This window comes from Phalaenopsis equestris, unplaced genomic scaffold (genome assembly GCF_001263595.1).
Source record: "Phalaenopsis equestris unplaced genomic scaffold, ASM126359v1 Scaffold001236, whole genome shotgun sequence".
In the NCBI taxonomy this organism is placed as follows: Eukaryota; Viridiplantae; Streptophyta; class Magnoliopsida; order Asparagales; family Orchidaceae; genus Phalaenopsis; species Phalaenopsis equestris.
In genome coordinates, this window is record NW_018165675.1 from 282,535 (window position 1) to 309,645 (window position 27,111).

Genomic DNA, 27,111 nt, shown 5'->3' on the forward strand with positions numbered 1-27,111 from the left:
TCCTTTCAGTCTAAGCGGTACATTCTATCACACAAAAGGCCCGATGCATTCCTCCACTTCAACCAACCAACTTGAATTCTACTATTAACATCTCCATCTATATCACCATCACTTTGAATAACAGACTTGAGATATCTAAATGTTAGCCACAAGATTATCTAGTCATCAAGTTTAAGAGTTGTAGTTTTCTATTCATTTCAAGAATAACTACATGTTGCAATATTAAGTCACTTAGAATATCAGAAGGATAGGAATTTCATAAGAACACTACTAGTAAAAGATCTATTTCATAAATATAAGTTCAAGAATGTATTTATGTTTTCCCTTTAGGTAGGTCCAATGAAACCAATTTTTGATTAAGCATATCCAATGTCCAGTAAGACCATCCATAATTAAAGCAAAATGATATGGGCTTAAAGCCGATCCCTGATGTAATTCACAGAAATAGGAAAATATTTGGTCAATTCTCCTTCAGTTCAAACACAAGTAACAACTCTAGTATACATATCTTTAATGATTTGATGTCAACACCTTTCCTCTTAAGAACTCTCCAAAGGATATCTCTTGGGACCTTATCTTAAGCTTTTTCTAAATCAATAAAAATCAAATGTAGATTCTCCTTTTTATCTCTGAACTTCTCCATCAAATTTCTTATTGTTGGTTCTGAAAATAGAGTTGTTTAACTATTGCATTGACTGATGTTCAATTACCCTCTCACATAAATTTAAAGTATGACACATCAACTTAATTCCTCTATGATTTGCACACTTTTGTGCATCCCCTTTATCTTAAAAATGGGGACCAACATACTCTTCCTCCACTCCTCAGGCATCTTTTTAGTTTTTAAAATAATATTAAAGAGTTTAGTAAGCCATGAAACTCCCAAATCTCCTAAACATTTTCATACTTCAATTAGGATATCATCAGGTCTTATAGACTTTCCACCCTTGGTCTTCTTTAAAGCCTCTTCAACTTCTTTTTTTCTAATGCGATGGTAAAAATGAAACGTTTTATTATTATTAACAGTTCAATTGGGATATCATCAGGTCCTACTGATTTTCCACCCATAATTTTTTTAAGGTTTCATCAACCTCTTTTTTACTAATGTGATGGTAAAATTAAAATATTTTATTATTATTAATGATATTAAGATCGCTAATGTCGACCATATTTCAAGAAATTCATTAAAAGTTTATCAAAATAACTCACCTACCTATGTTGAATATCTTCTTCTAAGAAAAACACTTTTTGATTTTCATCTTTAATACAATTTACTTAAGTTAAATCTTTACTTTTATTTTCTCTTTCTTTGGCCAATTTATACATATATTTTTTATACAAAACATCATAATATTTTACGATCATATCACTTGAAGGTTATGTGTAATATATCGCCATTAGCATAATATACAAAAGCAATTTACAACATATATGTATGCTAATCAATTTTTATAACATAACTTCTTATATTTTATTTTTTCTTGCACATTATCATTCCACCACCAACCATTTTTATTTGAAGGAACAATTTCTTTTGATTCTTCAAGTACATGTTTTGTTACTTGTTTAATAGTGTTTGTTACTTCATCCCACAAGCATTTGCTTAATCATGAACATCCCAAATTTTGAAATATTGAATTTTATTCATAAAAATAATAATTAATTTTATTTTTTTTTTATGTTCCCCATCTAATTCTACGATGATGAGTCCTACTATATTTCATTATTTTACAACGCTTTAGCTTGAAATCAAGAACTAATAAACGATATTGGGTACTTAAATTCTCACTTGGAATGACCTTACAATCTTTACAATCTTGACGACCTCTTCTTCTCATAAGAAAATAATCAATTTGTGTTTTATTAGATCCATTCTTATAAGTAATAAGATCCTCATCTCTTTTATTGAATAAAGTATTAGTAATAACAAAATCATACATTAAAGTAAAATCTAAAATAACTTTATTTTTTTCATTAGTCACTCCAAAACCATAGCCACCATTAATATTTTTAAAATCTTCTACCACTCTACCGACATGCTCTTCAAGAAGTATCATTTGTATTAGGTCTTTTAAGTCATTCCAGAATTTATCTGTAGACCCTATATCTAAACCTACTTGAGGAGCATAATCACTTATAATATTAAAAATCTTAGTATCAATGATAATCTTAAGGGCTATCTCCAACTCCATTAATTTTTACAACATTATATTTCAAACTATTATCTATAATTACACATACACCATTTCTAGTGCGACTCTTATCAGAATACCAAAGTTTAAAACTTAAGCTATCAATCTTCTTAGCCTTATCTCCATTTCATTTAGTTTCTTGAATACATAAGATATTAATCTTTCTATGAATTATAATATCAACTAATTTCATTAATTTACCATTGAAAGTACCTATATTCCAAGATTCTATCCTAATATTAATTTCATTAGTTTTATAAACTGATTTTTTTACCCGCATCCGTACGTAATGTGGGAACCCTTGCTTGTTTGACACTACACCTGGGCGCTGGTGTAGCGTTCCTTATACACTTTTCACTGTATTCAGGCTATACAGCGCGTCGCTTCCAAGAGACGCTTAGCACTTATACAAATCAATTCAATGTAAAATAATAAAGATAAAAAAGGTTTAAATCATGATCGAATTATACTCCAATAATATTCAAATCATGCTTGAACTTTTTTTGAATTTTGTTCTAATCAAAAAGTTATTCAAACCATGTTCAAACCATGCTTGAACTATGTTTGAACTTCAAACATGATTTGAGAGAGGTTTGAACAAGTTTTGAGCATCTAACATGGTTTAAACAAGTTTGAATTTGATTATAGCATGTTTTTAACATGGTTTAAAATTTGAATAGGGTTCAAAGTTGTTTTAATATTGTACGTAGTATTTTGAATATCATGTGAATAAATTTTTGAATGTTGTTGCAATTGATAATATGTTGTCTACTGATGTTTAGGTTTTAGGGTTTAGCGTACAAGCATGTTTTGAACAACATTCGGCTCCTATATTATATGTTCGAATATTGTTTATTTCTTTAACTAAAGGATGGTTTTTTAGTTTCTTTCCTATTATAACCTATAATTGTTGTTGATGAATATATTGAAACCTAAATAATCAAAAGTATAACATCACTAACCTTGAATGAGAGATAGTTGCAACATATAGCTTGTCGTTGTGAAGCTATACCGTGGACTGATCACATGAGCTATAAGGTCGAGTAGAGAAGGTTTTGAGAAGGTGGGTCATTTAAGCATCGCATGATTTTTCAATTGTTTGTTATATCACTTTTTTTATTATGAATTGATTTTTTAGGAATATAACTATATGAACGAAGAAAGGAGATTTTACTGGCAAAATTATTTTTGTTAGTATACTGGCAAAATTTCTAGAATTGGGATGTTAATCAAGAACCAAATTCTAAGTGGGATAAAGTAACAAACACTTTTAAACAAGTAAATGATGTACTTGGAGAATCAAAAGGAAAAATTATTATAAATAAAAATATTTGGTGGTGGAATAATAATGTTAAAGAAAAGATAAAATTTAAGAAGTCTTATAAAAAATTGTTTAAATATAAATAATTAGAGAATTATGAAAATTATGAAGTGACCCGTAGGGAGTTTAAGAGAACAATTTGTGTCGCTAAATATTATGTTTTTAGTGATTTTTATAATAAATTTGATATTAAATATGGTGAAAAATATATGTATAAACTAGCCAAACAAAGAGAAAAGAAAAGTAAAGATTTAACTCAAGTAAAATGTATTAAAGATGAAGATCAAAAAGTTATTTTCTTAGAAGAAAATATTCAACATAGGTAGGTGAGTTATTTTGATAAACTTTTAATGAATTTCCTGAAATACGGTCGACATTAGCTATCTTAATATCATTAATAATAATAAAATATTTTAATTTTACCATCACATTAGTAAAAAAGAGGTTGATGAAACCTTAAAAAAATTTATGGGTGGAAAATCAGTAGGACCTAATGATATCCCAATTGAACTGTTAAGATATTTAGGAGATTTGAGATTTTTTTGGCTTAATCCTTTAATATTATTTTAAAAATTGAAAAGATGCTTGAGGAGTGGAGGAAGAGTATTTTAGTCCCCATTTTTAAGAACAAAGGGATGCAAAAGAGAGTGCAAATTATGGAGGAATTAATGTGTCATATTTTAAAATTATGAGAGAAGATAATTGAACATAGGTTAAGACGTGATACAAAGATTTCTCATTATCTGTTTGGATTTATGATGAGCAGGTCTACCATAGAAGCTATACATTTATTGAGAGGTTTGATGGAGAAGTGCATAAAGAATAAGGATCTATATATTATTTTTATTAATTTAGAAAAAAATTTACGATAAAGTTTCAAGAGAAGTCCTTTGGAGCGTTCTATAAAATAAAGGTGTTGATATGACTTATATTCAAGTAATTAAATATATATATATTCTTGAGTTGTTACATGTGTTCGAATAGGAGGATTTGCCGAGTATTTTCCTATTTTAGTTGGATTACATCAGAGATCGACTTTAAGACCATATCTTTTTGCTTTAGTTATGGATACTTTTATTGGACATTTACAGAAGGATGTACTCTCATGTATGCTTTTTGCTGATGATTTCCTTTTTGTGGATAAGACTAGAGAAAGAGTTCAAAAAAAACTTAAATTATAGAGGTCTACATTGGAGTCTAAAGGCCATCATTGTTTGAATAGAACTAAAACTGAATACATGGAATGTAATTTTAGTGGTAATAGCATGTAATTTTAGTGGTAATGTAATTTTAGTGGTAATAGCTCTAGTGGCAGAGTTGTAACTATGGGTGATCAAATCATTAATAGGTGTGAATGTTTTAGATATCACGGGCCTATTGTTCAAAGTAATGGTGATATAGATGGGGATGTTATTAGTAGAATTCAAGTTGGTTGCTTGAAGTGGAGGAATGCATCAGGCCTATGTGTGATAGAAATGTACCAGTTAAACTAAAAGGAAAGAAAATTTTATAAGATGGTAGTATTTTATAAGATGGTAGTGAGATTTGCAATGTTCTATGGCGCAGAATGTTGGCCTTTAAAAGAGAAGCATAAAACAAAGTTAAGCATTGCTCAGATGAGAATGCTTAGGTGAATGAGGTGGCTTGACATTTAGAGACAATGCGAAATGAATATAGCCGTGATAGGGTTGGTGTAACTCCAGTGGCGTGCAAGATTGTTGAGAGCCGTCTAGATGGTTTGGTCACATTTATTGTCAATCATCTGATGATTCGGTTAGGAGAGTACATGCTTTAGATTCGACTGATGTTAAGGCAAGCAGAGGTAGACCTAAAAACACTTGAGCATATTGCATAAAAAATGATCTTATTCTATTAGAATTAAATAAAAATATGACATTCAATAGGATGCAATGGAGAAAAAGCAATGGAGAAAAAAGATTCATGAAGATTCATGTAGTTGACCCCATTTAGTGGGATAAAGGTTTGTTGTTGTTGTACACATATTATAAGGAATATAAAGTTAAATTTATCATCGAAATCCCTTTAATAGTATACCTGTTTGAATGTACTGATCGGTAAGTGAAACTTTCATGGGTAATAAATTTCATGAGTCCATTAGCTCAGTGAGTTGTTAAGTGTTTATTTTTGCAGTTTACTTTGTTTGTTCTGGTTTGATTACTTTCATTTGCTATCTAAACCTAGAACACTTCTATTTTTGCAGATGGAGAAACACTCTTCTCCCTGAAAGGAAAAAGGTGGGGAGGTGGTCCATAGACGAAGATAAACGCTTGAAAATTGCAGTCATTCTTTTTGGAGCCAAAAACTGGAAAAAAATTGCCCAGTTTATCCCTGGCAGGACTCAAAGTCAAAGTAGAGAAAGGTAGCATTCTCAGGAAACTAAACAATTTCTACATTAATCTTTATATTCATTTATTTTGTATGGTCACAGATGGCTCAATTGTTTAGACCCATCTTTAAATCTGGAAAGATGGACTGAAGAAGAGGATGCAAAGTTTTTTGCTGCAATAGCAGAGCATGGACATAGTTGGTCCAAGGTTGCCGCATGCATACCCGGACGAACTGATAATCAATGCAGAAGGTAAACCGAAATACCTTTTAACCTTTGCACGTTTAATGAATTTTTCCGTGCCATATTTGGATGATATCGTGACTTCTTTTATCATGCATACTAATGGTATTTCTTTTGGAATCAAGGAGGTGGAAAGTATTACTGCCCCATGAAGTACCTATGCTCAAGGCAGCCCAGCAGTTAAAAAAAACAGTTCTTATTTCAAATTTTGTTGGCCGTGAGGGTGAGCGTCCTGAAATTGGTCCCAATGACTTCACACCAGTTGTGAGTCTTCCAAATCTTGATATCGAAAATAATGCTGGTGTTGGCAAGAAAATGTCAAGGTATGTTTTTTAGGTGGATCAAAGTTTCTAATCTCCTCAGGCTTTACTGCAATTAATGATAATATAATTAATTAGCTTTATTAATGTAGTTCTCTAAATTGTGCAGGGTGGGATCAAAACCAGTTAGTAACATGAATGCATCGAGGTCAGGACATTTACTCGTTTCCACCTTTTTGTCCTCTGTTTATAAAATGTTTCTATTTGTTTAAAAGTTATGTAATTCACTCGGTTATTCTCTAGATAGTATGAAGTTGGGACCTATTGAACACTATGCTTCTATTTGTTTGTTGTTTTCTAATTTGGCAGAAACAGTAAGCTTAAAAAGGCTAGAAATAAATTCAGAATATCAATGGAAGAAAAATTGACCGACTGCAGTATCACCAATTCTATGGCAGATGCTTGTGGCAACTTGTCTCTTGTCTCTACTGAATATGATTCTACTGCGATTTGTTGCCTTAAAAGGAAAAGAGAGAGGTTGTTGAGGTATTGTCTATGGTTTATTTGTTTGAGCATTCCTTTATTTTGATTCTATAAACTGACATCCTTGAAATGGAAATTTCAACTTTGTATAGAGTTAACTTGTTGCTCAACCATGCAGCTTTCATTTTTCTTTTCTTTTTTCATATGCTTAGATTGAAACTAGTATCCTTTTTGCATCATGCACCGGAAAACAACTGGTGTTTTGGAAAATAAAGAACATGCTTTAAGTGTCTATGCAAATTAGAGAATAAAAAAGCTATATTAACATCATCAAAGCTAATCCTTGCAAATTTGAGATCTTTTCTTTTTGAGATATGTAAATGAATTAATGTAGCATAATATAATAATCCTTGGAAAATTGAGATCTTTTTTTGTTGGTGATACACAAATGAATTAATGTAGCAGAATATAATAATCAAATTTTACCTACCAAAAGATATCATAATGTCTAAATCATATGTGCAATACATATTATATGTGAAAAATTAATTATTAAACGTCATGAATTCTGTGATTATTTGCTTATACATAAGAATTTAATTGATGTAATGATTGGAGGTTCAAATTGGATTTGTAAAGTGAGTGTCTATTTTGATCTGATGCACTTTGTAACTTGAGGTAGGTTTAAATTGTTATTGGTAAATGAGGTTGTTTCTCAAAAATGAATATCTTATTAAGAAAATAGAATATTCTAATTTATTATTTATTAATTAGTGATCTAGTTACTAAACAATCAGTACGACTTAATGATGAATGATGTATGTGTTAAATTTTCTAGGCTAATATTTTCATTAGAGACAACTCGATAATTATTGATTATTTGGGAAATTTACTTACTTTGTTTATGCACATTAAAACCAATTATGTATATATTTAACTATGTATAATTATATGTTGTGGCACTCAACTAAACTAATTAATAAAATCATTGTTTTTTTATGCTAAAAAATTTTACCTTATTTTAATTTATATGAATTTTTCAATCATTTTTTATTATTTAACCATGTAATATCAATATCTACAGTTTTAGCAAATAGTCCTCTTATAACATCCAGATAGGAATTCTAGTTTAATTTCACCGAGCAATTATCTGCTTTAATCAAAGCACACCACACAACTTCACATAGTAATAGAAATAGCACGGCACAACATGGCAACACTGCCAAGAACTGCATTAGTCCCGTTTTCCTTCTTTCTTGCCTCCATCCCCAACTTCTCTTTTACTGAAAACTTTTGTGATGTATTCCATCAAAAGTGGGTCTTACATTTGTGCTGCCGTTGCTTCATTGGTTTTTTATCTCTTGGCTAGCTAGGTCAATTGTAAATCATGAGTGCTTTAATCCTAGGGTGCCTGATCTATGCACACACTTGTAGGCATACAACTGCTTCATATGCTCTCATACTTTATACACTTACGTATGAATTTATCCTAGAAATTTGAGTTATAGTATTTGGGTTTTATAGCAAATTTTGCAAACTTGTGTTCTTTAATAAAATTTTTAAGTGGAATGGAAGAAACGTACGGAATGTGAAATGGAGTTGAAGTCTCTTAGTTGAGGGTTTAATTGCAAAATTTTTACTAAAATATGCCCAATAAAAAGAAGGATTTTGGACAGAGGGTATTGTCAAGAATTCTTGTTTGTTGAATTTGTTTTTATGTTAGCTAATGTTACTACATAGAAACTTCATGATTGTAAACAATATATATTTATTAAATTATCTAATCCCAATATGCTTCTATTTTGTGCTTTCCTGATGCACTGAAGTATGATAACCAGAGAACTCAGAGCTAAATCACGAATTGTTGTTCAAGAACACTCAACAGGTGGGACATTTGAAACATGAATGCTGGAGGTTCTCTGATTGGCTTGGTTCTTGTATCTTATATAAACTTTGGCTCCACGGGAAGGAGTTATAAGGGGAGATGGGGAAACTTGTATTGTGACCAACTAAACTTAATCTTTTGATTTTTCACAGCAAGGAGATGCATGTGGCCATTCTCCCTTAGTTTGTGAAAAAATATATTGTTGCATGCTTCCTAATAATTTCTCATGAATAACATGATTTAACATTTAAGGGATTTTGTTGCATGTTTTGCTCCCAATAGTTGTGCAGGACAATCATTCTTCTAGTGTGCATATGGAACCGTTTCTTGCTTCAAAATTGACGCATAAACATGCTACGGCTTATGTGTTTCTTTCTTTTTCGCCTCTTTCTGCTCTAAGGTTTGAGTTGCACCAATCCTGCTTCTGCCTCTGCCCTCCACAAGTCATGACTCTACCTCCTTGCGGTAATGCTAGACATCTTTTTCTGTATTGCCATCAACCTCCGCATTGTCGCCACCTCTCTCTCTCTCTCTCTCTCACACACACACACACACATACTCCTTCCACCTCAATGATTCATGGGACCAATTGCTGCCATCTCATCGATATGAGGGCTGCCCTAATTTTAATTAATCTTATTGCTATTGTTTTAGCCCCTAGATTTTGTATTTTGTTACTATAGTTTCTTCAAGAGTTGTGAAAATGAAAGCTCCACCAATTCTCTCTTATTCATGTCAGGTCTATTCATTGAGTTCTAAAATCAAGCCATATTATTATATTGATTTATGAAGCATACGAGGAATGCAAAGTGCTTCATTACTCTGAGTGAACTGCTTGAATAGTTGTAATATTTACTTAAAAAAAATGAAGCTAAGTAAAAAAATCATTTATTTTAACTTTAATCTTAGAATCAAATACAATGAAAATATAATTGCCAATGATCTACAACATAATATTTGATAAAGTTATATGGATAATTGACTGAGGTTCATGATAGAAGATATGGATTTCAAATGAAACTTTAAGCCTTAAACAGAGCTTTCATCTGCAAATCACAAGTACTTGGTTTACTATTTGGATATTTGTAATCACCCTATGTAACTAATATACCAATTATGGTCATATGGCTGTCTTTCGTACAACTTTATTACGAAAATCCTTAATCACTTTATATAATTATTCTAATAAGAGTTTTCACTACAATACATATCTGAAATAACTTCAGCACACCTTTCATTAACTTTTTATTCTTGATGCCCATAGAATTCATTTTTGCTCCTTTATCATGCTAGTTTTTAAAATTACTAAAAACTATATTAAGATCAAAGTTCCTCTAGGCATAAAACCTCAAAATTATCTGATATGCATGCAATTTTTCTATGCTTTGTTTCATAACTCTCTTCCTTCTCTTTATACTCTCATTATTATTATTATTATTATTATTATTATTATTATTATTATTATTATTATTATTATTATTCGTAATTTTCTTGATTTTATACTCATCCCTAAATTCCTGTATCGAAAAGGTATGTCTCTTATTATTTTTATTTTTGGCTTTTAGTATTTTTCTTAATTTTTGAAAGGGAACTCCAAGGTAATTCATTATGAAGCTAAATGTATCATCCTAATTTAATGCTGGTTGCTTGGCTTAATACCAAATTTTACTATTTAAAACCATATTCAGTTATTGACCAATATCTTTTATTTGTTTGTTTTTATTCTTTATTTGGTATTGCACAGAAACAAACAATCAAAAAAGTCCCAGGATAAATCGGAAAAATATGGTGAAAAAAATTCAAAAGAAGATTGTTCGGTAAACATCGCTAAATCTGCTCACTTTTATTTGCCTCCCGTACTTGTTCCACCTTCTGCTATTTCTGAAAATGCATGCATTAAGAGAACAAGGAAGAGTACATCGAGGTATTTTGTATTTTTATTTTGTTGGTCTTCTTTCTACTTCAAAGAGGTTTGCAACATTCATGTGAGTTGTTTGGCCATGCTAGTGTGGAAAGTAGGGATCATGCCTGTTAGCATTTGTTTATCTTTTATGTTTTCACTCATATAAATCCCCAATTCCTGGGGCTTTAGATACTAAAATGAACATATCTTTTCTAAAAGTGCATATTTGTTGAATAAATGCTAGTGCAAGTGATGTAGCCTAAAAAGTCAAAAAGTAGTAGAATTGTGAAGAGATATGCAAAGAATTTTTACCAAGGAAAAAAAATTAAATGAAACAGTTATAGAATCATTTAACCAAATTTTAGAGATCCTCGCGAAGAATCTTAGCGGGAATCACTTATCCAAAAAAGTAGAACCTCGTTTTTTATTTTTTTTTTCTGAAGCTCTCATCTATATTATATTCATGCATATGCAGTTATGGTCTAAAGTTTAAGTTGATAGAGCGATGATGGTTGGGAGTAAATGCAGAAATTGGCAATCACAACAAGAGACAAAAGCTACTGCATAATATTAATTAAAATGCACGTAACTTATAGGAACTACAATTTTTATATTATAAAAAAAAATAACTAGCTCCACTTCACAACTCTTTTTATTTCCAAATTAATGAACCCAGAATTAATGATATTTATAGATTTACGTTTGAACCTGAAATATGAATGTCAGAGCTAATCATAAATTGCATTTAATAGTTTTTTTACGTGTTTCTTCTTAAACTGCAAAATTTTCATTTCATATACAAATATACAAGTTTTTTTAACTGTTAACATTTGTAAAACATGTATGGGAAACGATTCAAATAGAATAATATAATATTTTTGTTTGTTAATTACTTTTATATCATTGACATAAAGTATCAGACATGAATTGATTATTTGATGCACTTTGTTACATTTCATGTCCATGGTCGTCTGTAAAAATTGTGCTTCGTTACCTTTCCTTGTTGGAGTGCTCATGTTTGAAGTAATTTTATTACTTTGGTGTTGTTGCGAGGCCATGCATGTGTTGTTCTTACCGTATCTTGTGCATTTCACCGATTTAGTGATTTTATGGATTAAGAAGATAACAACCATATTGATAACACCATGATAAAAAAATAAACACGAGATGGGCTATCATTTCATTCATTTATTCATTTAGATGCCCAGGACTCATGGCAGAATTTCATTAAGCCTTTCTATACTTTCTATATTATTTTTCAACTTGATGCAGAAGGTCAAGTAATTAGAGTTAAATAATTGTTGATCTATTTCTTTCTTTTTTTTATTCATTTTTATGATTAGTTGAACTGTAAATAAATCCTGATGTTCCTTCTTTTTTTTGGATGGTTTTCTTTATTAAATCAACTCAAAATTTTAAAGCTTATCCCTTATCTATCTGTGTTTCCTTATTTTATATAGCTAATGTGGCAGAATTAGTCAGCCCGAGAGGTTTATATCTCATAAAAAGGAACGAATTGATGATATTTTTGCCTCGAATGAATTGAGTGAAGATGCTCTAATGGCACTACCGTTAGTGCATGTGATGAAACATATCTCAAGGTATTTTATTCCGGAATACTAACCTTTTTACTGTTTTTTTATTTCATTCGCTAGCATTGACTGATTCATTAACATGGTTCTGTTTTATGCTGTCAATTATTCATTGATTATCCCTCCAGGAAATCTAGAGCTATGCATGAAACCTCCAAGAAAAACTTAACCGAGCAAGGTATGCCAATAACTTCCGGAGCTTTTCCTGCTTATTTTCCTGCTGACTTGTGCACTCGAAAGAGACCTTCAATCACCATTGTAAATAAGAGGGCAGCGAGGTATGGTTTTTTGCTTTGTTCTCCATTAACTGCTATCCTGATATTTATGACATCCTTGGTAGCTTTTTCGTTCTTTTCAGTTTCCCAACCTTAATGACATGTACTGACTTGTAAAATGTCGGTTAACTGCTAATGATTTTGTTTACTTGGAAAAAGAAACGAATTTAATCATACGATGCAGCACCTAAATAAATATTCATGGCTAAATAGAAGTTTAAATTGAACTATATTGGCTCAAGAATTTAAATTATAATTATTATGAGTATCACGTTGAATAATTTTAGTTCATAAGATTAGATTTCAGTTTATAATAGAAGATAAATTTTTTTTGGCGTTGAATTATAAACCCTATTTCTATAAATAGGGTATGTTATTGCTTTCGTTATGAAGTTACAAATTATTCTTAGATTCTCTTTTTTCTTCTCTCTCTCTAACACTGATTCCTTTTTTTAGTGGGAAATTAAGATTCTCAATTTTCCTCTCCATCTCCGCTAGGAATCTCTCATTTCGATATCCATATGCACAAGGTCCAAGGCACCGGGCACCTTTCCCTCTCAGTTCCCTCACATTATTGAGGCATTACATGTTGAATTCTAAACCTTAGCGCAATAAATAGGATATGATATTATTTCATCATGCACTAAAGTTACAAATTATTCTTATAGTCTCTCTTCCGTTTCTTCTCTCCTTAATTCTGATTCCTTTTTTTTTCATGGGAAACTAAGATTCTGAATCTCTCTCTGTATTTCCTCTAAGAATATCTCATTTTGACCTCTATTGGCATGAGATCCAAGATACCTGGAACCCTTCACTCTCGATTCCCTCTCTTTGTCGAGGCTTCTCTTCCATTTCCTCTCAAAATCTTTATTTCTCAATCCTCTCACATTTAAATGGAAGAAATTCTTGAGATAGAAAACATGATCAAGCATTTGATCTAGATCCACCAGGTTTTCATAAACAAGATAAGCAAGAGAATTTTAAGTGACAGACCATCTAAATTATATTAGATGACTTGTGCTGTCATGAATAAACTCAAAAACATTGAAGTCATTTTTGTATGTACATCCAGGAGATATATAACGAAAAATTAATTAGTTCAAATTTCATGTATTTAATTAATACTTTTTTTTTGATAAGGCGTTATATTTCTTATGGTTATAATATTGATGGAAATCCTTGCATTTATTTATATCTCATAAAGCATTAATGTTCATTTATTTAATTTTCATTAGTTGTTCCTTTTCATTAATTAGCTCATTTTTTTGTTATTTTTATTTTGAGGGTAGGCCATTGATGATGATGAAATGGGCCGTGATGGCTAGGAAAGGTAATTCCTGGCTTTAGGTTAGTTCAGATGCTTTTCATAATTTCAGTCTCAATTCAAAGTAGGTATATTTTGACAGGGATTGGGTACGCTATATTAATTTCATTTCATCTTCATTTATTACAGTGGTGGTATATTTTGTCGTTGTTTGAAGTAATCTTGTGGAATTGTTTGTTGTTTGGAGTTATCTTTGAGATTTGACATAATTGGTTATTGTTGGGGCTTTGATCAGGGCAACGTTGTCCTGGTCGGTGGAGATTTGGAGTTTTTTGAGGAGTTTGATTTTTAATTTTTTGCAATTCCTGAGGGACATTTGGTTCTTGTGGGTTTTGTTTGTTTGTGCCTTCTCCTTTTCAAAGGCTTTACTCATACAACTTTCTTGTTTAGTGTGAGGTTGATGTGTGTTGTTATTTGTTGGAGATTGAGTCAGCATCTGTTAAAAAGCTATCCATAGGTTGGTTGGTTTAATTGATTTAAAATTTAAAATTAAATTTGAAATTACTTTAAACTATAATGGAATCGATGTTAAGCTATCCATAGGTTGGTTGGTTTAATTGATTAAAAATTTAAAATTAAATTGGAAATTACTTTAAACTATAATGGAATCGATGTTAAGCCAACTTTACATAATAGTCTATAACGTGGGAGTGGAGATGACAAAGGAGCGGGAGACAGACGTGTGAACAAGCAATTGATGTGGGAACTCGCGTCCACTACTCTTTTGCCGCTCGGACCGGTTCAGTCTAGCATTTTTCAGAGCCAGTCATCTCTTCCTATGGGAGTACCACCTCCTTGAAGCAGAGAGGCCCACTTTTAGTTATCATATTATTATAAATTTGCTTTTTTGAAATTCGAGAGAGTTTTGCATATATTTTTGTTCAGGACAGCCGTCGACTGCTGGCGTTCCCCTTCTAGGGCTATATTCGAAGGTGAAAAGGTGTTTCGGCTGTAATTTGTCCTAGATGGTGACCTTCTCCAATAGTTTGGGTGGCGTTCTAGCTGTAGCTCGATCCTATGGGGGCATTTATCCTTGTCCCACTTCTCTGCAATCTTTCCAGCCACCCCCCTTGCTGTTGCAGCCTCTAGAGAACCCTCCCTTTGCTGTCTCGCAATCCACCATCCTCCCCCTTTACTGACGCTCGCTGCCCAATCCTCGCTACCAGCCTAATCCTTATTTAGTTGAGAATGTTAAAAATATATTTACATAAGAACTCCTTATCCTTATTAATTAACTTCAGCCACCATTATTAATCTGGTGATCTTGTTGGTGTTGTCCTGTTTTATTGTTTTTGTCTTGCTGCTGTACGTGGTCATTCCATGCTTGGTTAGCTTTCAACTGATTTAGAGTTTGACTGTAGTTCCTTTTCTTCTTCTATTCTCCGTAACCCCTTCGAACATTCCACTTGTGTGATTTCATCCTTGGAAGGTTTAAGCAATGAAATTTGGTAAACAAAATGAATGCGGCTCTTCAGAGGCAAGTCCCAAGCCTATGCAATAGGGTTAATGACTGCAGTGATATAAAAAGCTCTGAAAAGTTGCTTATCCAGCTTGTAGAAGGTTTGATTGACCTCAAAATCATTTGCAATGTCATAGTTTAATCATAATCCAATCATCATCTTGGAATGTAATGTTAGGTCGATGCTGGTCCGATACCGGAATTAGTTAGGAAATAAGCAAAAATAAAAACAAATTTTTATTGATATTGAATTAGGGTTACAACACCACTCAAATTGAAAAGGAAAATATAACGTCATGCTCGCCTGCTAGGACTGGAAGAAAAGATCCGAGGGCGGTGGCGATGTCGTTGTCGGTGAAGTGGTATGGGAGCGAGTCAGGGCCGGAGGCTGTGGAGTGGATAAAGAGGGTGATTTGGAGGTCGGTAGGTGGGCAGGCGGAGTGGGGACGGGTAGGAGAATGCAGGAAGTTTGTGATCAGGTGCTAGGGTGAAGGTGGGATGACTGAACAATCTTGGTGTGCTGCAGGAAGGGGTCGACGGGGTGTTAGGGTGGAGGCCAAATGTTACTGTAAGAATATGCTGCTGAAAGGGGTAGCAAAGTGCTGGAATGCGGGTTGGATGACTGGAAAACAAGGATATGCCGCAGGAAAGTGGAGGCAGGGTGCATGGTTGCAGGTGGGAGATGCCAACGGCTAAGTGGGTGCATGGTTGCAGGTGGGAGATGCCAACGGCTAAGAGAAGTGTGGTGGGAGATGCCAACGGCTAAGTGGAGGAGAAGGTGCATGGAAAGTGATAGGGGAAGATACAACACTACCTTGGAGCAGTATACAACCAAAGCACAACCACCTCCTCGGATACAACCCTAATACAGGGAAAATAGATCCACAAAGGAATCTGAAATCAACACACAACAAAAATTAACCCTAACAATCAACACTACACATATATAATAACTAATAGATAAAATAGGAAGGGAAGATTTCTCTCTTTGGGCGGCCACCAGAGAGGAAAGAGGAAGTAGCAACGGGGAAATTGGGGATGCGGGGAAAGGATAGTAGTGGAAGGAGGAGGCGTGAGTGGCAAATCCAGCGTGTAGAAGACCGATCGGTCTAGCAGAAGACTGGACCAGATCCTCCCCAGGCCGGTTCGCTTCTCGCTTGCATGTTGCTCTCCTCCCGCGTCCTGCGACCATCTAAGCTCCAAGTTAGTCTTTCGGGACTGGGAGAGCTTCGACTTCATTGGTCAAAGCTTCCAGTTCTTCGTCTGTAATTTGAGCAGCATCGGGATCCCATTGGCGACTGCATCACCCTCCAAGGCACTTGGGAGTCTTCCTCAACTTGAGAGCAAACATCGACCTCAGTTCAATCTTCCCGAAGTCTACTACTGAACTAAATGGATTCTATGTATCTTGCTTTGGTCGTTGAATACTCCCACAGTCACTCATGGTCGGCTTAACCAGATTTGAAGTGGGGATAACCCGAACCTTCCTGCCTGGTGTTAGCGCTAGTTGTGCGGTGTTGATCTCAAGACCTTGAAATACCCTCTTTGTGTCTGTTCTATGCCTGAAGCTGGTCTCAGTCCTATTATCTTCTGTAATCATTAAAATTGGTCTCACTGAAGCTGCTTTGTTGGTAAAGGCTCTTGTGATTTTAGACTCCGTCGAAGGAAGTTGAATGATGTGTTTCCTATACTTGGTGAAAGAATACGTGTTTTTGAATCCGTTGTGCTGAGTCATCCAGTCAAACTGCCACGGTTGTGTTAACAGATGGTGACAGATATCCATAGGGACCATGTCACATCACACTTGGTCCTGTAGTTGACCCTCAATTGAGAACTCTACTATGCATCTTCGACCGATGCTAATCCGATTCTTTTTCTTTAGCCACGTTAGTGAATACAACTGAGAATGTCTCTGAGTAGTGAGTCTCAATTTCTCTACCATTTGTGTTGATGCCACGTTCTTGCTACCCTCGTTGTCGATGATGAGACTGCATACCTTTCCGTTTTTGTGCAGCGGGTGTAGAATATGCTGTGGCAAAACCACTGTGAATTCCTCGTATCCTCAGTTTACAGGATCCGTCAAATCACAAGCGTCTCTCCTTCATTTGGGAGAAGTTGATACACCCCACCCTGTTTCTCAGCTTTCTCCTCGTCTCTACTCCTCCACGACACTCTGATCTGTGAGTGTGACTACCCTCCCCTGCTCGTGGAACAACATGAAGCTATGTGGCCATAGTCGTGGCATCTGTAACACTTTTTGGTTGATACATTCTTGGAGGAGCTATCTTTCTTTTGTTTATTCCCACTCTGATCTGGAGTGTCATTCCCATGCCCGGGCTGGCTAGTATCTTTCGGGGTACCCTTGGCGGTCGTGGTAACTGTACTTGCCTGCATGTCTGACTATTGTTGCCTGAAGGATGACTATGTTTGCACTGCTTCTGCTGTCTCTCCATCTTCAGTGCCAATGTCTGAACATCTCCAAGTGATGAATAAGGTTGCAGCTGTATTGCATTGCTAATAGCTGGCTTCAAGCCCCTCAGATAAAGGCTATGGTATGCTTCTCTGGCTCAACCATATCCTGACGGTAATGGGGTGGAAGATATTTCCTTTGCGTCACTTTTTTCATCTTCTTTTAGCTGGTAATTTTATCGTTGCCTTCCTTTTTTCCTTTGTCGTTATAAGTTTTCCCGTCACAAAGGGGCACTTTTCTTCAACTTGATAGCAACTAATTTGAAGCTCTCATCCTCTGGCATATCATTATACTCGATGATCTGTTCAATAGATTGCAGTCAATCAATGAAGTCATCGGGATCCATACCTCTCTCAAATTTGGGTAGATCAACTTTGATGTCGAAGTCTTTGTGGCCTCCAAATGACATCTCCTCTCTATAATTCTTCCTCTGGGTGGGATTCAAATATCCCTCTCTTGGCCTCCTCTGATAATGTATTCTGAAACGATATGGTATGTCTTCTTTTTCACTGAATTCTTCCCATGGAAGAGATTCAGATCGTCATTTCTTTCTCCCCTTCGACTCTCCAGATCTCGGTTGAAGGTAACCGCCTTCTATGTTTACTCTTCAATCTCAACGAAGTTCTCGCCGTATCTCTTCTGAGGTAGACTCAGACATATTTCTCCTTGTTGGCATGCTAGGATTTAAAGTTGGGGAGATGAAGGAGCCAGCACAAATGCAGTCTTTATAATAAAGCAAATTATCATCGAGCTAATAGTCTTTGCTTCGAAGACCACTTTGTAGTAGCTGTTGTTAAAGATCTATATCTGGAATTGTTTTTTTTTTTGCTTGTAGGTCATTAAGCAAATTTAGAGAAACGGGCGTTAATAATGACAAGAAAAAACTGGCATGTTGAGAATTATATTTGTTTAGATTCTGAATTTCAAAGGCTCAGGAGAGTGTATCGACTGTTGTAGGGTTTGGATTCAAAGCCAAATAATTTTTTAAGGTAATATTGTTCGGGCAGAGTTTGTAGTACTTGCTGTGATAGCACCTTCAGGCTTTTATGATTGGTACAGATAATGAGTTTTCCGTCAATTAAATATTGGCTCCATTTATACATAGTTTTGTGATTGTGGAGAGTTCATTTAAATATGCTGATGAGGTGCTTATACGAGAACCCAATTTACTAAAAAATGCAATGGGTGCCACTTTGCATGAAGACTGCATCACTTTTGTTATAAACATCCGTTTTCTTGTGTTAGAAGCATCCGTTTTCTTGTGTTAGAAGCATCAATTTCCTACACCAGTTTTGCAAAATCTGGGAGAGCTAAAACCATGCATTCATCAATGTCTTTTTTGGTTTTTGAAAGGCTTTGGCACCTGGAGAATCCTTCAAAAAGGTGTTTACTTGTGGTATGTCAAAGGTGTAGCTAGTAAATCATCGAGTGCAATGAATCAATGATAGTACCCTGTAAGAGCTAGCCATGGAGCTATTTCAATATTTGTGGCATAAGCCAAGAGGTAATTGAATCTAATTTTTTAGAGTCAGCACGAATGACATCAAATTGAATACTATGGCCCAAACAATGAACCATTGTTGGCAAAAAGTGTATTTGTTGAACTTCAGGAATAAGACTTTTCTTTAAACAATGCAGAACCATTTCCAAATGACAATGATGCAGACACAAATCTTTTCTATATAATAACAAATGAATGATAACAACTTTGTGAAGGTAGGCACGGAACACTTGATTTGTTGATGATTGAAAGGTGGAAGGCACGTTCATAAGGCTGAGGGGCATAACCACAAACTCAAAATGACTGTTGTAAGTACGAAAGGTTGTTCTATGAGGATCTAGTTTGGAGATAAAACAATGCTTTGTAGTTAGGGGTGTAAACGAGCCGAACACGAGCGAGCCCAGGCTCAACTCGTGTTCGGCTCGTTTATATTTCGAGCTCAAAAAGTGTGTTCGTGTTCGGTTCGTTTGCTTAGCGAGCCAAACACGAGCTGTTCACAAACAAAGTGTCGTTTTGACAACCCTAATCACGTATCCATAAGATGTTAAGGATTGGGGCGAGATTTAAAACATCATTTGAATCTAATTTAATATTTTTTTATTCTATTTTCTTAATTAATACTTTTAATTGATTATAAATCTTTGTAGCCTTGTAGCCAATTAAATTTTTTTTAAAATACTACTCATCAAATATATATATATATATATAGCAGTATTTCAAGGCAAAACTAGCCGAACACGAATGAACAAATATTTATTCGTGTTGTTCGTGTTCGACTGGTTAACTTAGCCAACGAGCCAAACACGAGTTGTTCGCGAACAATGAACCGTTCTGTTTGCAAACAACGAGCCATTTTGACAGCCCTACCTGTAGTTAGTTCATCAATCACATGTATAAGAAATTTATGATACCGGAACTAGTTCGAAACAGTGAAAACAGAAGCAAACTTCATTAATCAACTATTTAGGGTTGCAAACAAGACTCAACTGAAAGAAAATTGCAAGTGACACTGATAAGTAGATCCGAGGCAAGGATGGTGCCCATGAGGGGGTTGTAATATTGGATGGGAGGAACTATGAGAGGAAGAAGAGGTTGCAGTAGTGGTTAGGGCAGGTGGGGGAAGTGCAGGCTGTCAGCTGTAGTGCTGGACGGCAGGGGGGAGTGCAGGAAAGCATGCAGCGCAACTACAGGATGACACGTGTTGGCTGGCAGCAGGGTTCTGGTAGCCTGGACAGCAGGTTTGCAGTAGTAAAAGGTGGGCGGCAGGACGGCTGGCAGGGAAGGGGATGGCTGGTTGCTAGGGAAGATGTAAGAGAAGGGTAGGGAAGATGATAGGGAGGATACAACACCGCCTTAGAGCAGGGAACAACCGAAGCACCACCTATCGTCGGATACCCGTCCTAGCAGGGAGAGGAGATGATAGGGAGGATACAACACCGCCTCAGAGCAGGACACAACCAAAGCACCACCTATCGTCGGATACCCGTCCTAGCAGGGAGAGGAGAAAAAACTCCAAGAGAAACTCTGAAACAACAACAAACAAAAATTGAACACAATTTCCAGAAAAAAGTAATTAAGGACTCCACCGTGAAATAATACAGAAGGAAAGGAATAGAGAGGGAGGGCAGTAGTCCCGTCCCGTAAGATCCCGCCCGGTCCAGGAGGGGCATGGACCGGTCTCCAATCAAATTGGGATCTGTTGCCAGCCGGTTCAGCCGGCAGCCGGCTGGCTCCCCTAGCCATGCCTCAATTTATCTTTAATGTAATAGCATTCAAGGCACGGTGTTCAACACAAATTCCATGTGCCATCATATTTTTTGACCAACATCATTGGCTTAGAAAAGGGCTTCAGCTATGACATGTAAATCCATTGTCAAATATTTTTGCAATTAAGCTCATCCTACCATTCTTTTGAAAATGAGGATAGTGTTACTACTGAATGTTCATTGGTTGGGAACCTACTTGAGGGAAATGCGATGATCAATTTGGGGGTGTGGTGGCAACCCTTTTGGCTTGGAAAAATTATCTTTGGCTGGCTACAACTCATAGAGTTGCAATGAAACGGAGGTCATAATTGTTCAAGCAGAGTATTTGTGGAATTATTGGTATGGTATGGTTATCTGAATATGGTGATGCTTGCAACGGAAAAAAAGAATTGGTTGAACAATGTGTTTGCACTAGTAATTGATGAATATGAACGTGGTCTGAGGCTTGCTGCGCTTCGCCGTGCAAGTTGATGACTTGGTTGTTTTTTTCGAGAATTGCATTGTAATGTCTTGATAATAATGTAAAATAGGCCCTAGTGATTGTGACCACTGCATGCCTAGTACTTACTCAGCACCTGAGAATAACCAAGATGATTGAGTCTAGCTGGATATGATGATCTTGAAGGAAGAGGGAATTGTTTGTGCATCTGCAACTAAAAGAAATATGGCCACCATTGCCCACAAAACTTAAAAAGTGTTGATTGGTTGGAATTTCATTCAAGTGATGGGCCGCATACTCCTGAATGAAATTGTGTGTTACTGCTATCAATGAGAATGTGAATACGATGGCATTGTAATATCCTAGCCAGCTAGAGAAAGTGAGGGTTTAATTTTCTAACAAGGGCACTAAGGCTATTTTAGACATTATATCCATCATCATCATTAATAAAACGTTCATCCGAACATGGTAGCAAGTAGAATTGTGTGGGCAGGCATGTTGGCAGCTTGATTTACCATCTCAATTGAAACAAAAAGATCCTTGTTCCATTTGTAGGGTACCTCTGCTGGTGCCATTTAGTAGATAGGGAGTTTCAACTGTTTGACAGTAGAAAATGTTGACGAAGAGGTGGAAGATGTTGGGATTTGTGAAAAAGAGGTTTGAATATTTTGTGCTGCCATCGTTGGAGGGAAAACGGTTGGTTGGCATCGTTCAGAGGTGAGAACTCCTTGCAAATCTTGAATGTGCAACCAATTCCATCGCATCAAGAGTGGGTGGTTTGGCCAATAGAAGTTCTCATTGCAATTCGTGGGTTAAACACGAAATAAAGAAGCTAAACCAAGGAACCCTCATGTAAGTCTGAAATTTGAATGATCAATTGCTTAAATGCATTTTGGCCGTCAATAATGGAGACTTGTTTGGCCAATAGAAGTTCTCATTGCAATTTGTTGGTTAAACACGAAACAAAGATGCCAAACCAAGGAATCCTCATGTAAGTCTGAAATTTGAAAGGTTAATTCCTCAAATGCATTTGGGTAGTCAATAATGGAGACTTGTTGAATGAATTTTAATAGATTTCCAAGACAATCCTCATATTGTGAAATGTCAAACTGCATTTGTAAGTCAAAAAGGTTTTCCAGGTAATTAACATTTGCAATGGAGTCATTGATACTGAGTGGTTGTGGCCTGTTTCAAATGAAACAGGGCAATGTGAATGTCATGGAATTCTGAGGTTGAAGTCAAAGTATTCATTGTCTTTAAAGATCCATGTGTTAACGAAGTGGCTGCTAAATCTTGGTAATTCAATCTTTATTTGTAATTTAAGGAATTGCTGTCATGGGCGATTTGCTTTTGGAAGGATGCAGCAGGAGGCGGGTGAAGAATAATTTCTATCATTTGCTGTTTTGATTTTTTGAAGAAGAATGCCTGTGAGATGATAATTCCTCCAAGCTCTCGATTGTAGTCATGAAGGGTTGGAATTACTGTGAGGTTTGATTGATTATAGTCACTTCAGCGTCTGAATACTGGAGGGAGTGCCGAAATTCTGTGAATTGCAGTTCATGTCGAGCTTGCATCATCTTCAATGCTTTTTGCCAAATTTGATTTCTTCATGATGGTATACAAAAACAATAGCACTTATATTCTTTGGTTATAAGCTCCTGAGAATGTACCTTTTGAGTAGGTACAAACTTCTAGAAACAAGAGAAGAAAGAGGAAAGAGATTTTATTTCCATCTTGATAGCATAATACATATTCCTATGTATTTTGGGCCGGCCATGAAAAAAAAAAAAAAAAGGTATTTTCATGTAATGCCTCTTCATGTGAATTAATTAACTACAACCACTATTATTAATCTATTGAGCCTGATCGTGCTGTCCTATTTTGTCCTTAAGCATAGTCTTCCATCCATAACTGCGCTTACCTTCTTCTTGCGGTACTGGCCCTTCCATACTTGATTTTCTATTGATTTAGAGTTTGATTGTACTTCCGATCTCCTTATTCACTCTGCACATTCTGTTTGTGTGATATTTTTGTCCAATGATATTGTTGTTTGTGTGCAATTTGTTAGGCTACCCAGTCAGTGGCCTGAGCATTGATTGATGAAGTTTTTTATCTTGCAATACCCTTATTGTATTTTTTTCTGCTGCTTATTCATTCATTCCCACCTAATCCGTTCTTATAATTTCCTTTTTTTTTCCTTTGTGATACAGCAAGGGTGCCGAAGCTATACGTCCCAAGAAAAAGAGGATTACTGAAAAAAAATATGCAAATGAATCCAACTTGGCAGACGATATGAATGACTGTGGTGATATAAGCAATGAGAATAATATGGAATTTCTATTGGACAACGACGTGGAATGCACTCCTGCTGCAACAAACGGAATAATTGAAGTTGCTTTTGTTGAGGCAGAAACAGGAAAAGATTTACATTTACAAGAACCATTGGTGCAGGTCCCAGATGACACAAGTTGAGAAATGGAAATGAAGATACTTTGGATAAAACTGCTCGAGTAACTGGATTGCCCTTTTAGACTTGCAGTTCAGAAATCAAATAATGGATTGGATATGCTTGCTTTTGAATGAAGCTTTGCCACAGTCAGGCCACTTGCTCCTTCAGGCTGTGGGCTAGGATGACCTTTTTCCAGGTGAAAGAAAAAAAAAATTATGCTGAACTTTTTGTGACTGGATTGAAGAATCTTGCAATCGCTTGAACTTTTCTGTAAAATCATTAACACAGCTAGCATTATCCACCTGGAACGACTAACTGGACTGGGACTGCATCATGACGCGTCTCAGCGATGAGAAATGTAAGGTTAGTGGTGTGTCATGCTAAGCTATTAGAATTGGCAATCTCTCATTTTCTAAACATTCTTATCGTCCGCTTGCCATCATTGCACTTGCTGCAGAATTCTGTCTGATCTGATATGGGACACTATGGTTTAACCACTCATTAACTCTATGGAGGCGTGCAATCATCCTTCTTTTCTGCTGGTATGGTAATTGAATTCAGAATATCTTTTTAATGCTTCTGGGTTTTTTTGGCTTTGCCAGAAGTAAAAGACTAACACATTGTTTCTCCAAGCTGATGAAAGTTGTGCTAACTTTACACCTTGTTAAGCTGAAAAGCGGCACACAGGATGATGTAGATTACTTATTTTAATCACTCTGAATATTGATTCCTAATCAGATGAAAGTATAGTTTCTCAAACTTCCTAATATCTAATGAAATTAGCAGCCATGGCTGTGCTTCTTTCAGCTGTCAAGCCAAATCTCTGACAACAAACAATCAAAGGTGCAGACAAGGTGAATATTAATCCTACTCAAGTAGCTTAATTAGCATACGAACCAAACGCTGTCATTAGCATGTTCTTGTTCTTTTCTGCATAAATATTGATGCTTCAAATTAAATTGATAACTTTTTACAGCACTAATGGCATTAGTTTTTTTTTGATAAATTGAGTAATAATTACTAGCCTTATTGAATGTGATGGATCTACCCAGCGTTCTTTTATTTTTTTTTAATAACTAAAACAATGAGAAAAGTTGCTTGTACATCAAAAGGAAAAATATTGCAGCGTAAAAGATTAAATAAGTTTTGCTAAATTTTATTTTTTTTGAAATTAACAATGCAGATTTTTGCATCTATCATCGAAATGTTTCATATATAAATCCTAAGCCATGTTAAATTCTTTTTTTGATTAAATTTAAGTAAAAAATTGAAATGGACATCTTCATCCACAGATAAGATGATATGTATGTAAAAATTGAAGTGTATCTACATTCATAGGAATTGTTAAATCTTCCCATTTAGTAATATTGATATTAGTCAGTTTAAATTTTTTTTTTTCACCTAGTAATGTTTGAGAAGTGGGTTATGTTAGGTTATCAACCATTCATTGGAGATATCCATTTTTTTTTTATTTCACTAGTTTTTTTAATTTACATTATAAAGGCCCATAGGTGTCAGACAACCATTTCATTCAAACCATAAATAAATTAGCGATTACTTTTCCTTAGCTAACTTTTGGTTTTAGTGACCTCAGTGTGTTTATTATTATTATTATTATTATTATTTACTTGCACATACCTAGTTTTTATTTTGGAATAGATTGTAATTATAATGAATTTTCTAATTTACCTAACCTGTTAAGGTTATTGATTGTTAGTTGGATTGATCGTAAAACTTAAAGAGGTTGTCTATAGTGTTCATTGTTATCAATTTTGATGCAAAATGTTGTTATGATAGTAAGAAAAAAAGTTTTAAGGCTACTTTGGGTAGATAGCTTTCTAAAGTATTAGCAAAGCTAAGTCATCGTTGCAAATGATCATCAAATTAGTAGAATACAACTCAACTTGAAATGGTGCTTTAGCACAAAGTGAATAGTTTAAAGCCATTTTAGGCCAAAAGGCTTTAGTGAAAGGAAGTATTGACTTCAACCTATCATTAGTTTAGGAACAAATGACTTGATAAAAAATGGCATTTGATGGTATGAAGGGAATTTGAAGGCCATTTTGGGCTAATAGCTTTGCAAGACCACCGTGAAGTACATAAACAGAAACTATCAAGTTATCGACAATTTAGGATTAAAACTATTCAAAATTAACTAGTATTAGGAGTGGGTTGAGAATCAAAAGTATCAAGGGTAGTTTAAGAGCTTTTTTAGCTAGTAGCTTTATTGGATTAATAGCGAAGTTTAAAAGAAATCTTCTGTCAAACTTCATATGATTATGATCTAAAACTTAGCCAAGCTCACATTTTAGATAATGTAAATGATAGTTCCAAGCCAGTCTGGATCAACTTCTCTACTAGATTAGCAACAAAGCATAAGTATGATTATTATCATGCTAAGCTATCATCTATCTAGGAGTCAAAAGATTGACATTTTGGGTGGTTTAAAGGGATGGTTTAAGAATTATTTTGGGTTGATGGCTCGCTAGGTTAATAACAATGAGTGAATTTGAGCAGTCACATCAAATTATCATTTATTTAAAAGCTAACTCAACATGTGGTTTAAAAGATAGTTTTGGGCTAAAAAATTATCTGATTGATAGTGAAGTAAAAATGAGATCATTGTCTCTAGATATCATTAATTTTGGAGCTAATGGCTCGATGTGAAATAATGCTTTGGGCTGTGCAAATGGGTTTCTTAAGGTTATTATAGGTTGTCAATTTTTTAGGTTAGCATGGTTAGCATAAAAAATTTGAGTAAGGTCATCACATGAAGATATTGTTTGTTTAGGTGGTGTAGAAAGTCACGTAACATAAATGTGAGTAAGAATATCATACCACAAGGATTGCTTCTCAAATACTGAAATTAGGATGGTGAACCATGTTATTCAAATAATTGAATTGGGGTGGTGTAACTATCAACTATAAAACAACAACAACAACAACAACAAGCCTTTATCCTACTAATTGAGGTATAAAACTGCAACTAAAATAAAAATGATCAATAGAGCAAAGCATAGTTTCAAGAAAGTTATTTCAAGGAAGCTATATGGTTTGGAGTTCAACATGTATTGGTTAAATCAGTGGTAAATTAACATAAATAGTGTTTGTAGTTTGAGTAATGTTTTGATCCGATCATAGTGGATGCTTCCAAGCTCTTGCAAGCTGAAAGTTTTTGCTTTCGCTTTTATAATCTACCTAT

At 34.8% G+C, this 27,111-nt stretch overlaps 1 protein-coding gene and 1 long non-coding RNA gene across 4 annotated transcripts in view; both read left to right on the top strand.

The window, feature by feature from the left end:
• The window catches only part of LOC110033605 (myb-like protein L), a gene marked incomplete at its 3' end in the record, with an annotated part of 32,063 nt that extends 19,627 nt beyond the window's left edge, over nt 1-12,436 (top strand). Inside the window, exons 6-13 of the mRNA XM_020737643.1 lie at nt 5,735-5,893; nt 5,963-6,112; nt 6,229-6,426; nt 6,533-6,571; nt 6,733-6,909; nt 10,476-10,655; nt 12,107-12,235; nt 12,355-12,436. Coding sequence (XP_020593302.1) covers nt 5,735-5,893; nt 5,963-6,112; nt 6,229-6,426; nt 6,533-6,571; nt 6,733-6,909; nt 10,476-10,655; nt 12,107-12,235; nt 12,355-12,436 — 1,114 coding nt within the window. The remainder of the gene's footprint in view (nt 1-5,734; nt 5,894-5,962; nt 6,113-6,228; nt 6,427-6,532; nt 6,572-6,732; nt 6,910-10,475; nt 10,656-12,106; nt 12,236-12,354) is intronic.
• Nucleotides 12,437-12,438: 2 nt separating this feature from the next.
• On the top strand, nt 12,439-24,918 carry LOC110033607. 3 transcript variants are annotated; one of them, XR_002294959.1, is made up of 5 exons: nt 12,439-12,504; nt 13,791-13,848; nt 23,671-24,105; nt 24,198-24,272; nt 24,367-24,918. It is a non-coding gene; the product is annotated as an uncharacterized LOC110033607 (long non-coding RNA). The 3 variants fall into 3 exon arrangements; XR_002294958.1 differs by having other exon boundaries at nt 13,791-13,831; XR_002294960.1 differs by lacking the exon at nt 13,791-13,848 and having other exon boundaries at nt 24,367-24,917.
• Nucleotides 24,919-27,111: the final 2,193 nt, after the last annotated feature.